Source organism: Bombyx mandarina, chromosome 20, assembly GCF_030267445.1.
Source record: "Bombyx mandarina strain Sakado chromosome 20, ASM3026744v2".
Lineage (NCBI taxonomy): Eukaryota > Metazoa > Arthropoda > Insecta > Lepidoptera > Bombycidae > Bombyx > Bombyx mandarina.
The window spans coordinates 8,361,489-8,375,151 of record NC_143226.1 but is presented as its reverse complement, the minus strand read 5'-3'; the positions used below and the strand labels follow the sequence as shown (position 1 = coordinate 8,375,151).

General features: G+C 38.4%; 1 protein-coding gene across 2 annotated transcripts in view; it reads left to right on the top strand.

The window, feature by feature from the left end:
* Positions 1 to 13,663, top strand: part of Dpp10 (Dipeptidyl peptidase 10) — a 166,174-nt gene that overhangs the window by 144,528 nt on the left and 7,983 nt on the right. For both annotated transcript variants that reach the window (XM_089736021.1, XM_089736020.1), the window contains exons 9-17: positions 1,618 to 1,853; positions 2,943 to 3,063; positions 4,818 to 4,953; positions 5,959 to 6,131; positions 9,292 to 9,434; positions 9,954 to 10,145; positions 10,918 to 11,075; positions 11,845 to 12,056; positions 13,180 to 13,355. In XM_089736021.1, coding sequence (XP_089592147.1) covers positions 1,618 to 1,853; positions 2,943 to 3,063; positions 4,818 to 4,953; positions 5,959 to 6,131; positions 9,292 to 9,434; positions 9,954 to 10,145; positions 10,918 to 11,075; positions 11,845 to 12,056; positions 13,180 to 13,323 — 1,515 coding nt within the window. In that variant the 3' untranslated portion in view covers positions 13,324 to 13,355. The remainder of the gene's footprint in view (positions 1 to 1,617; positions 1,854 to 2,942; positions 3,064 to 4,817; positions 4,954 to 5,958; positions 6,132 to 9,291; positions 9,435 to 9,953; positions 10,146 to 10,917; positions 11,076 to 11,844; positions 12,057 to 13,179; positions 13,356 to 13,663) is intronic.

Below are 13,663 nucleotides of genomic sequence, written 5' to 3'. Positions count from 1 at the left end.
ATGTTTTTAGCACATTACAAATTTATTAATTATCTTTAAATAAATGATTAAATTTAAATCTTATACCTTTAAACGAGCAATTCTTGTAATATAATATATAATCTGAATCTCGGAAATGGCTCCAACGATTTTCATAAAATTTAGTATACAGGTGATTTCGGGGGCGATAAATCGATCTAGCTACGATTTATTTTCAGAAAATATTGTTTTCTTCTTGTTTTCAATAATCAATTCTTCCCGACATCTATTGGCGAATAATAATACTATTTTTCTTAATTGAGGGCAACTAACCGCTTTAAAGATGGCGTTATCAAAAAAAAACCGAACAAAGCTCGATCATCATGTAGTAAATGATTAAATCAGACTGCGTATTGGTTATTTGCCTGGTATTGCTGAAGACATCTCACCATCAGACCGGCAAAATGCTTATCTACTTCCGAAGGCAAAAATACACTGCAAAAGTATACGCCTTAAACACGCCACAATTAGGAACATGAGTAGGAAATTCGGAGAGGAAAGTACTAGTCGATCGAGAAAAAGCTGAATTAAAATAAAACAAACGTCAAAGTATTCTAGATTTCTCTTCTCGAAAATCAAATAAAAAAAATCACGCTTCAGCATGTTTTCAAAAGCAGAACATGCTGAATCGCTAACGGAAAGTCCAAATCGGAAACTAATTGAACACGCGGATATGCAATCTAACTGTGCATGAATGCACGTATGTATTTTTACAATCAGTTTGAAAGCGAAAGTATAAAGACGATTTAGGCAGCGGCTTGGCTCTGCCCCTGGCATTGCTGACGTCCATGAGCGACGGTACCCACTCACCATCAGGTGGGCCGTATGCTCGTCTGCCTATACGGTAATAATATGGTATTAAAAAAAAAAACGAAAATTTTGTTTAATTACATACAACGTATGAGTTCTTAACCTTGAGTGTAATAAAACATTACGGCTTTACTCCAGATATAAGAAAAACAATGATAGCTAGGCATATGAGCTTATAATACGCTCTAACAGTGACTACGCAAATGAAATTTAAAATAAATAATGGTTAAAAATACTAACAAAATACGCTTTTATAGAAAATCCAATTAAAAAATAAAAAAGAAATTTTAATAAATTTGAATTAAAAATAGTGTAAGAAAAAATGTTTTATTGTAAAAAAAAGCGTGGGGAGCATCGATCGATCAGTAATTATAAATATTTTATGAACAGATATGAGTAGAAGGATTATTTTGATAATATCCTGAAAAGCACCTCACGCTTTTTTGCAATAAAATCATATTTTTTTCTTACACTATTTTTAATTCAAATTTATTAAAATTTATTTTCTATTTTTATAAAAGCGTATTTTGTTAGTTTTTTTAAACTATTATTTAATTTTATTTTTCATTTTTTAGTTGAATTTCAATTTTTTCAATATATATTTTTTTAATATTGAATTGTCATCGGTCCTTAATAAGTATACCAAATTTCGAGTTAATCCGACGTTTTGAAGGGGGTCAAAATCATGTTCAAAGATTCCGTTACAAACGTACATACGTCAGAAGCTAATAAAAGCGTATTAATTACAAAAATTTGTTTATCCAGTCCTCAATTTTCAAATCCTAATAGGTATACCGAATATCGTCAAGCAACGAAGGCTGGGTCGAATCCGCACCGGCGCCATTGTGGTCTGCAGGAGGAGGCGCACTGGTAACGCTTGCCCCAGTAAGAGACGGCCCGGCTGGTCTCTTCAGACACATCGTGAGGACTGAACACAATTCACACGGACCAAGGGCGTTACCTCTGACTCATGGTAGCTTCGACGTCGTGAAATTATTAGCGTGGGATCATGCGAACCAGCACATGTAAGTGATGCTTGATTGGTGTTGCGTTATGGTAATTAAGCGTGGACTGTTTACTCTTGGCGGCTAGACTTGAAAGAGGGTTAAGTGTCATGGCGGATGTTGCTCGCTGACATTTTAACGGTCAGAAACTGAACACCTGGCTTTTTGAATTATTACGTATTGGCCTTTTCGAACATAGCGTCTTAGCACAAAATGGGACACATTATTTGCATTACCGATGTGAAAAGTTCTTGCAGGAGCCTAAGTATTGGCTCCTAAGTATTTAATATCTGATGGATCGTTGATCATATTTCATCCTGAGCAAAAACGAAAATTAGCAGATGAACAAATTATGTAAAACCAAAATATTATAACGTCACCAGTGAAATCATCCCTATCCCTGTGTAAAGGTCCTTCTCATTTGAACGGTAGCTTAATGTGTATGCATAGTATGTCTTGTACCTACTCCAAGTTGAGACTTCAAACTGACCAAGGTAGTATTTTTAGTCTATAAGCTTCGGAAGTTACATCACTAAAGGGTGCTCCGAGCTCTTCTATCCGACTAGGAAAATAAAAATACTGTGCGACTTCGTTCGTTAACTAGTTCCGATCCAAAATACCACAAAAGTAATGCAACTTTAAGTGAGCTCAGATCAAGTTAACGATTATAGCCTGTTAGATTATTATTAATCAGAATATATAAATGTGTATGTAGATATGCGACTCGGACCTTTTGGAGTTTTTACTGGTGGTAGGACCACTTGTGAGTCCGCGCGGGTAGGTACCACCGCCCTGCCTTTTTCTGCCGTGAAGCAGTACAGCCTTTCGGTTTGAAGGGTGGGGCAGCCGTTGTAACTATGCTGAGACTTTAGAACTTGTATCTCAAGGTGGGTGGCGCGTCTACGTTGTAGATGTCTATGGGCTCCAGTAACCACTTAACACCAGGTGGGCTGTGAGCTCGTCCAACCATCTAAGCATTAAAAATAAAAATAAAAAAAGGTTACCGAAACTAATTCCACATCACTCGACCTTAGGTTTTTACGCAAAATGTTGACTTGTTTCATACGAATTGTAGTATTTATGAAACTGACGCAGATTGTTCTAAAATAGATATTACCTCGGCATACCAGAAGGCAAACCAGGGCAACAGCATTTATACAGGGTATCGTCTGAAGCGCCCAGACCAGGCTCACCGCAAAAACTGCCTTACTGCGTCACTTGCAATTCACAGGTAAGCTAACTTAAAAAATAGTGTTTTTTGCAGAAACTATTTTTTTATTAGCACCAAAGAATCTTGTATAATATAAACTCGGTTATTCATTCAAAATCCGGATATTCTATACGACAATAGCCTTTGAGCTTCTTACCTCCTTCGACCTTCCTTCGTTTTTCGACAAAGACAAAAATAGTCCGAGATATTCGCCAATAGTACCAATAGTATTCTTAGTAGACTTAGAAAGTCACGCCAAAATTAATTCAAGCCACATTTTTATAAGATTGAAATTCTTTTGACTTGAGAAAAACAATTTCGAACTATCGGTTTGTAAATAGGCAAGACGTGTACACCGACTCTTCAATTATTTCAGGTTCTACAAAATAAGCGGTAACTGTATTAAGTTTAAACTCGAAAATACACTCTGTGTGCTCTTGGATTAAAGTTGAAACTCCAATTGTCACAATAAACAGCTTTGTGAAATACATTGAAATGAAAGTAGTTTTGTATCACTTCTACTGTAGACTCCTTCTAACTTTATAAACTTTTTAATTTTACAAAAATTTCAACGATATTAGACGTTTTATTTTTTAAAATAAAAGAACACTTATTGCGGTATAACTATAATAGTTAGACATATGCTGTCGCGACATTTTTTGTAAATAATAATGTGTTCTACAAAGTCGTAGTACATTATTTTATTCTATCATCAATAGTTTTCGCAGGGCACGCGATATAAAGAATATTTTAGGTAATTTTTTATACCTTGGGTTACATTATTGGAGTTTTAGTAAGGATCCCTATTTTTTTTCAAAAAGATTATATATTGCCTATGTCACTCAAGAATAGTGTAGCTTCCAAACAGTGAAAGAATTTTTCAAATCGGTTCAGTAGTTTCGGAGCCTATTCAATACAAACAAACAAACAAATCTTTCCTCTTTATAATATTAGTATAGAAAAAAACTTGATGGATATTTAGGAAGTATTACCTTATGTATTTACAATTGTAATTATTCATGTTCAGTAGATTTATGCGCTCACACATCAATATCAGCTACGCGTATTCACTATCAGTTATTAAGGGCCTTTCGAACTTCGTTTGCAGAAAATGGAAATATAACTCACATTTAAAGTCAGTATTGTACGTGCTGAAAATTGGAAACTCACTGTAGGCAATCCTTACAGGTAGCAAGAAAATATTAGGTTTTATGAGAGTAAAATATTCGAGGAATCCAAATATAGGCTTTGGCGGTAATGCGTCCCATATGTTAAATATCGCCACAAATTCTGCCAGAAAATTACTATTACTCTTCTTGTTAAATTTACTTTGTTTAGGCTCAATTTTAGATCAGAGTTAATATCTATTATTAGGTTAGCGTAGTATGGACATGTGATGCGTAGAGAGGAGAAAACGGTAGTGCAAGGTAGAGGGGGAAGGAGTCGACCGAAGAAGACATGGATGGACTGTGTGAATGACGATATGAGAGAGAGAGAGAGAGAGAGGAGTGAGTGTTGGGATAACGGCTGATAGAAGAGAAGGGGATAGAAAAATTTGCTGTACCGACCCCACCTAATAGGATAAGGTGGAGCCAAAGAAGAAGAGTTAATATCTTTTTTAAAGAAATTTGGTATTCGTGGACCGAATGTAATTGTTTTTTTCACGTAAATATTTCTAGCATCAATTACAAAGTGAAAAAGTATAGCTTTAGATCCTTGTGGACATGTAGAGTTTATTTTATTACAGTTTTAAAAAAAAAATACGTTTCTCACAGCCTTCTCCATCAATAAGTTTGGAGTATTACGGTAATTTGGCGTCATCAGGAGAAAGTAATTGGGACAACGATTGGGACGAGGAACTACCAACCACTTCACCTTCGCCCACTAAAAAGAAGAAAAGGCGACATCCAGGTATATTCATTGTTTGTTTAAAATAACTAGTGGTCACCTTGTGGTCGAAATTCGACCACAATTAATTAGAATTATAAGTTTGAACATTATTATGGTTCTAATTTCAAAGACTTATACTTCTATAATCACAGAGTTTGCCAAGGCTACATACACTATAGATAAACAATATAAATCTATTCTCAATTTGACCACAGACTAACAATAAACAAAAGATGACAAATACATGGTAGTGTCTGTAATGGTTTTTTTATTGATTTAATGTATTTTTTATGCATAATTAGAAAAAAATATTGAAATTCTGCACCCCTTCTCTATATAAACTTGTGAAAAATTCCATACTCCTCCGACGGCGCAATTATTGTAAAAAGGGGATTATTTTTATTTCTTCCTACCTATTCTAGTAATCTCGAGGGGTTATTCTAGATTCAACGAACTAGTAGGTAAGCTCACGGGGCTCAAACCGGGAGTGTTGCTAACACTGGCCGTAGCAAGAGCAGTGCTTGGCAGAATCTACCATCGAATCAGAAACGCGACCTACTGAGAAGATCCGACGAGAAACTCAGTGTGCTGTGTCTATGGGTTAATTTACTCATCAAGCCTTTTGTCGCAAGCGATGGGTTCGGCGAGGACGGTGACCGGTGCTTTCTTACTGGCGGTAGGACCTCTTGTGAGTCCGCACGGGTAGGTACCACCACCCTGTCTATTTCTACCATGAAGCAGTAATGCGTTTCGGTTTGAAGGGCGGGTCAGCCCTTGTAACTATACTTGAGACCTTAGAACTCGTATGTCAAGGTGGCGGCATTTATGTTGTGGATGTCTACGGGCTCCGATAACCACTTAACATCATGTGGACCGTGAGTTCGTCTACCCATCTAAGCAATAAATAAATAAAAATACAGATACATGATTCATGGACGCTAAGAATGGTCTTGAACTTGTAAGGTATATATAGTTCCTGTACTTAGTGCCGACGTAGCCTAACCAAATACACTTGTTGTCGCTCAGAGGGTGTGCCGCAGAACTTGCCTTGTTTGTATCACGAGGCACACTTCAGTCCAACGGCGGCGTATTTCGTGCTGGAGTGCCTCGGTCCGGGCGTACCGACGTCAAGCCTCCACAAGACCGCGCTTCCGGAACCAAGACTCGTCATGCACTTGGAAAACAACACGGTTGTGAAGGTAAGATTCGAGTATACTTGTTCTTGGTAATGCTTGGTAATGTAATTGTTCTATACTCTTCGTTTATACTGTGTTACTTATAATATTTTGTGTGTACGTGCATTACTATGTGTATGTGCATAACTATAATTCTCATGTTGTATTTCTTATTTTAGCTGTTCTACACACACACACTCATCACTTTTAATTATTATTCTCATAATCCTCTCGCAGGTCTGCTGGAAGAGATTTCTTAAAGAAATAAGCAGTGCCTTTGTACATAATTTTCCTTTTACTCTGTACTATATCTTCTTTTTTGTGTGTACATAAATAATGCGACCGAAAATCTTAGCAAGCAATAACACACACTGCACATTTATTTCAAGTTGCCGTTAAACAGTAATAACTGTCCTTCAACAACCTGGTTCCGCGGAAGTCGGGCTCAGTCCTCGCGACCGTAAAATGTAATAATGTACTACGACTTTGTAGAACACGTCATTATTATTTACAAGAAGTGCCGCGACAGCATATGTCTAACTATTATAGTTGCAATAAGTGTTCTTTTGTTGTACTGTTAAAGCTGACTTAGAACTTATGTCTCGAGGTAGGCGGCATTTACGTCGTAGGTGTCCATGGGCTCCGGTAGCCACTTAAGACCAAGTGGGCCGTGAGCTCGCCCACCCACCTAAGCAAAAAAAATTTTTTTTTTGAACATAAGATTTTCTACACTTTTGTAACCGGTAACCCGGAAACTAGATCCGCGAATACATTTCGTTTATTTCATACAAAAATATTATATTAATGTACTCTTTTATGTTCCGAAACAAAGGAACCGTGCTCCACAGAAAAAACATGTTTCCCTTTCAAACAAAAATCTTAACCCAAGAGATTCAATAATACAATTTGTATTATTGAATCGAGCCTAGGCATTACTGCACATCAGGGTACGCGATCTGAGAAAACCTTTTTGTTAGTTGAAGATGTCAAATCAAATCAAATCAAAAAGATTTTTATTCAATATAAATGAAAGTACATACTTGTTGAACGTCAAAAGAACTACCGCCAATTCACAAGAACTAGCCTCCGTCCTGAGAAGAATTGGCAAGAAACTCAGCGGGCATGTCTTTTTTTTTTTAAATATTAAATTATTATTTATTTATTTTTTAATATTAGTTTTTTTTTTAAATTTGTTTTTTTTACAATGAGTATTTTAACGTAACAATTACTACAATATTGAAATGCCCGGAGCCAGCAACTCATTCCCACTTTGTGCAATCTTCTAGATAATCATTGACTTTATAGTAGCTTTATATAGCTTTATTGCACAGATGTTCTTTAATAGTTTTTCTATAATACCTATGTATATGTAGGTTCTGAACATCTTGTGGGATTTTGTTGTACAGGCGCACAGACAAACACCCGAATGAATTTCGTATCTTATGTAACCTACTCATCGGCACAACAAGCTTGTGTTTGTTCCTAGTATTTCTATTATGTTTGTCCGACTTTTTAGGAATCTCCTCAATATGTTTACGAACATACATCAAATTTTCAAAAATGTACTGGGATGGCATAGTGAGAACTTTAATTTCTTTAAATTTCTCCCTCAGGGATTCCCTTGAGTGCATGTTATAAATAGCACGTATAGCTCTTTTCTGCAGAATAAATATCATTTCTACATCGGCCGCATTGCCCCATAGCAAAATGCCATAGGACATGACACTGTGGAAGTAACTAAAGTAAACTAAACGAGCCGTGTCCGCGTTTGTTAACATTCTAATTTTTTTTTCTGCGTATGCTGCAGAGCTGAGCTTACTCGCCAATTTATGAATATGAGGTCCCCACTGCAGTTTGGAGTCCACTGTTATACCAAGAAATACGGTTGACTCAACAAGCTCCAATGATTCCTCAGAAACAATTACATCACTATCCACTTGTCTCACATTTAAAGATGGTTTAATACATTTTAAAGTAAATTTAATACATTTAGTTTTCTTACTATTCAATAATAGGTTATTGATACGGAACCAATGAACCACACACGAAATCGCATCATTCACTTCGTCATAGACTTGTAATTGTCGTTTAATTTTAAATAATAAAGATGTATCATCTGCGAATAATACGACCTTCTGTCGGGACTCAATAAACCTAGGTACATCGTTTATATATATTAGAAATAAAAAAGGACCCAAAATGGAACCCTGAGGTACACCCATTTTCAACAAGGTGCTTGAAGATCTATTACCTTTCACATCTACTGTTTGTATCCGTCCTGATAAATAGGAAGTAATAAGTTCCAATGCACCATCCCTAATACCATAGTGATGTAGTTTCCTCACCAATGTTTCATGTTCAACACAGTCAATGTAATTGTGTAATTGTCAAATGTAATTTTGTTTTCCCTGACATTGATGGTTCTATTAATTATTAAGCTCAGAAGTGCAATAAATCATGACTATTTTTCTAAGATCTTAATAGAGCTCTTACACTTAATATTCTACTTTTTTCTTTTTTTTTTTCCTACCTAAGCTGATAGCCTTGAGAGGCTATTTCAGCGTAACCTTAAGTAGTAGGTGAGCTCACGGGGCTCAAACCGTAGTGATGCTAAGACTGACCCTAGCAAGAGCAGTGCTTCGCAGAATCTACCACCGGATCGGAAACGCGATCCACTGAGAAGATCCGACGAGAAACTCAGTGGGCTGTGTCTATGGGTTAATTCGCTCGTCGAGGCCTTCGTCGTAAGCGACGGCTTCGACGAGGACGGTGACCGGTGCTTGTGGTGCCTAAAAGCACCGTTAATGGATCGGGAGGATCCGTAATGACATGTTTTGGGCGACGTCGACTGTTTACCATTCGGTAAAATCTTAAGTATTTGGAGTTTGAACGGTCGGTTTGTTCATTTGTCGTCTATTTTATGTACATAATGAGAACGATCAGTTCGTTCTTTGTCGTCTGGTTCGTGTCCATCTTTTAGAAAAGCATTAAAAGAACTCCCTGCCGCCAGGCACGTCCGCCCTCATTCCATATCTTTTCTTTTGTTTCTTTTCGAATTCTTATCAAGTCAATATCTTAGTCTACGTCTAGTCGTTGTAGGTCTAATATCCTGTCAAAGAGGTTGCACGCCACAACACAGGCTTTTATACAGGTCTTATATTTTTTTTTGCTTTGGTTTTAATAGGAGCGACTGTCGTTGATAGCGCTGCCCACACCGAGAACGTTCTCGGTTCATTTGTCCAGCGGTCACCAAGCCCGGGTACGCCTGCTTCTACCACCGGGTCTTAGAGAAGACGAAGTTACCAAGTACCCTCTGGTGCTAAAAGTGTAAGTTTTATTTGCATTTATGCATTTCTTTCATGTTTCATCGAATTACGTGTGACGGTTTGCACAAAATATGTGGATTCTGTCATAATTTTACAAATATACTAGCTGGCCCGGCAAACGCTGCTTTTCCGTATAAATTATTTCTAGGTAAGATAAATAACCTAGATGCCGACTGCAGCGCCATTTGTCGGGCTAATTTGAGAATCTAAACCATCCAGGGTGCCACCCAAACGGATACAAAAAAAATCATTCAAATCGGTCCAGCCGCTTAGGAGGAGTTCAGTGACAAACACACGCACAGAAGAAATATATATACAGATATATTAAGCCAGAATCTATTCTATCTGAAAGAATTCTATCCATAAAATCGTTTACATGTCGAAATATATCTTTTGTTTGTGATTGCCTATAACACTTTACCGCCGTCAGTCAAATACGACCTAAGCGAAAATCGATTTGTCAAGTCATTGACAGTATAAATTTTAGATGTAAATTTTCAAAGGCGGTTTTGTTTGGCAGGCACGGAGCTCCAGGTAGCCAGCTTGTGACAGAGCGCTGGGCTGTTGACTGGGGGTCATTGGCCGCTGGTGCCGGGGCCATTGTGGCTACAGTTGACGCCAGAGGGGCTGGCGGCAGAGGGTTAGGAGCTCACCATGCTCTGCATAGAAGACTGGGGACCGTAGAGTTGCAAGATCAACTGGAAGTGGCCGAGTTAATATTTTTTAAATGCCCATTTTTACAGTGCCAAATTTGGAAGTGCTAGTAGTGTCTTATCTATGCCAGTTCTGTCTATGTTACTAGAAATTCATTCTTAGTAATGGCTAGAAAGATATCAGAGGCTTTTTTTTTATTGCCCTTGTAGGCAGACGAGTACACGGCCCACCTGATGGTGAGTGGTTACCGTCGCCCATGGACTTCAGGAATGCCAGGGGCAGAGCCAAACCGCTGCCTACCGCTTAATACTCTCCACAAGCCTCGTTTGAAGAAGGAGATGTCATAGCGCTCGGGAAACACCGTGGAGGGGAACTCATTCTATAGCCGGACGCTACGTGGCAAAAAAGACCTCTGGAAACGCACTGTGGATGACCGCAGTGGCTCCAGGTAGTATGGATGAGCTCTACTCCGGTGACGGGCGGTACGATGGTAAAAATGAGATGACGGTATCATCTCGAACAATTCCTTCAGTTTGCAGTAAGAATAATTTGATAAATAATCAGTACAGTCCTCAGTACAGTCAGTATGCAGCAAAAAATGCTTTAATATAGATAAGTAGAGATTTAACTAAGGATTTTTATTATTATGCTTGGCCTAGTTGCGTATACGTCTTATCACGGCCTAATTTCGAATCCTGAGACAGATTTAAATAATTTTCTAATAACCGTTGCAAATGGTAGCTCTGCTGCTGGGACTTTAGGATGCTAATCCAAAAGCACTAAAACATACCTTAATATACAAGTTTGTATTTGATGTAATATTAAATCAGGTATCTTCGCGACTCCCTGCACTTCATAGACGCCCGCCGAGTGGCGGTGTGGGGGCGGTCGCACGGCGGATTCCTGGCGACAATGGCCCTCGCGAGCACGCCCAGCGTCTTCCACTGCGGCATCGCCGTCACGCCTATCGTGCGCTGGCGCTACTACGGTATCTACCTCTTTACGTTTATAATCGCCTGGTACTTTGAATTTAAAAACTTATTTATTAGTACAATTAAGACCAAACTTAACACTGTCAATGCCAATAGCCGTTATCAATAACGGTAGGCAGCGCTTTAGCTCTGCCCTGGCATTGGTGACGTCCATTACCGACGGTAACCACTCACCATCAGATGGGCCGTAAGCTAATCTGCCTAAGAAGTAATTTAAAAAAAAAACAGGCCATTAACCGTGAGCACTAATCGCCACGTTCTTCGTGTGGTGACGTCATTTGTGGTGAGTCCGGATACGACATTTTCCTCGCATTTGAGAATTTAAAATATCACTAAAAGTTACGTACTGCTAAGGAATAAACATATGAAGTGTGTACAATTTAACAGTTTCACATTTAAAACCTAAACACAAATGTAGAAATACCTTAATATTTTCTTCGCCTAGCTCTAATTAATTTAAGCAATGAAACATATTTGAAAAATAATACTGAATGATACTTCTGGTAGTGCTTATAGTGAGCTTGTAGGAATAGGTACCACTACCCTGACAGTTTCTGCCGTGAAGCAGTAATACATTTCGGTTTGAGGTTTGGGGTAGCCGTTGTACTGTAAAACTGAGACTTAGTACTCGGTCTCTGGGTAGGCGGTAGTATTTACGTCTATGTCTATGGGCTTCGGTAACCACCTAACACCAGGTGGGCCGTGAGCTCGTCCACTCATCAAATCAGTTAAAAAAACATTCCTTTTGTTTTATTACGTATACAGCGTCAGCATACGCTGAGCGTTATATGGGCTTTCCAAACGCAACGGGCAACTACAGAGGCTACGCTGAAGCTGACGTCACCAAGCAAGCGGCGGCCTTACACGACAAGATGCTGCTGCTAGTGCACGGCACGGCAGACGACAGTGTCCATATACAGCAGACTATGGCATTGGCAAGGTCATTGGCTGAACAAGGCAGCATGTTCCGGCAGCAGGTAATGACTTATAATAATTTAAATGTCATGTAATTGATTTCGCCTAGAAAAAAAATAGTTCCTAATCTGTTTGCATGCCGCTGAAATTTTTGTTTAAAAAGAAGGAAGGTATCAAATAACGTATCTGGTAATCTTACCTTTGAAAAAGTTTAATATTGTTACGCGCTGGAGTTCGGGATAAATAAAATTCCACCAAAGTACAACTTAAAACTGTATTCAACACTTAAACACTTCACAAACACTTTAAATTTTCTATTCGCTTCTTCCGCTTCGCTTCAGGTGATCCGTTCGCTGTTTCGCTTCGAGTAGCTCCGATTAGTAACTAACTGCGTGCCATCCCTGCAACGCGTTTATAGTCGATACCACATCCCTAGAATTATCGAGAATATTCCACACATCTCTAGTATTGTTTCCGCTATCTGACAATAGATGGCGTTGTACTTCTCGAGCGTTCTAGGTGCTACTAGACCCTTCGATATTCGTTCGACTATTTGGCGATAGATGGCGTTACTCTTACCGGCGTAACAATATCTATATCTTGCCCAGATGGGTACATAAGCTCACAACCCATCTTATAAAGTCGTCAGTGTAGCCCATAAACATCTCCACGTAAATATCGTTCACCTAGAGACCTCGGGCAAGCAATAACAGTTATCCGCCTCCAAATCTATCTATAATACGTGATGCAAAAACTTTGTACCCCTTTTTACGAAAACTGCGCGGACGGAGGAGTATGAAATTTCCCACACTTATAGAGAATATAGCGAAGGAGTGCCGAATGGTAATTTTGTTTTAAATTATGCATTAATAGTACATTAAATCAATAAAAAAAACGTTACACAAACTACCATGTATTTGACACACACCCATATGAATACTTCTATGTTTATTTTCAAACTTTTGTGAGTCTGTGATCAAATTCAGAATCGATTAATATTGTTTATTTGTCTACAGTGTATGTAGTCTTGGCGAAATCTGTAACTATAGAAGTATAATAGTCTTTAACAATAGAACCATAATAATGTTCAAACTTATAATTTAAAATAATTATAGTCGAATTTCGACCACTGCGGGACCACTAGTAACAGTTACGTCACAAATAAAGCAACACGTTTATCTCCAGATTTACCCGGATGAAGGTCACAGCTTAGAAGGCGTGAAACATCATTTATACCGCACGATGTCTTCGTTCCTCGACGACTGCTTCAGGAAGCAGGTTCCACCCGAGACCAAGGCGGGACTCAGGAACGGCGGAAACCTTGACTGAGATACGTGGAAAGACGAGGAGTTGTGCTCTTGGTGAGATTAATGTTGGAAAGCTACCTTAAAAATTTCTTGCTCAATTTGTAGTCAGTAAAATGGTATTTTAGTTGTCATTTTACTGGTAGCATAGTTTTCTGCCCGGCAACCGTTAGATAGACTTCGGATATACTGTAGCCAGTAGCATAGATAATACTTTACACTTAATATTTAAGAAGTAGGCGAGTAGGAAAGTGCTCACAGACGATTTAACGTAGCTCCATATCAAATGATGCCTACGTCGTATCACCTGACGTTTGTTTGTACCAGCCAGTATTATTTTCAATTAGTTTTTATATATAAATGCG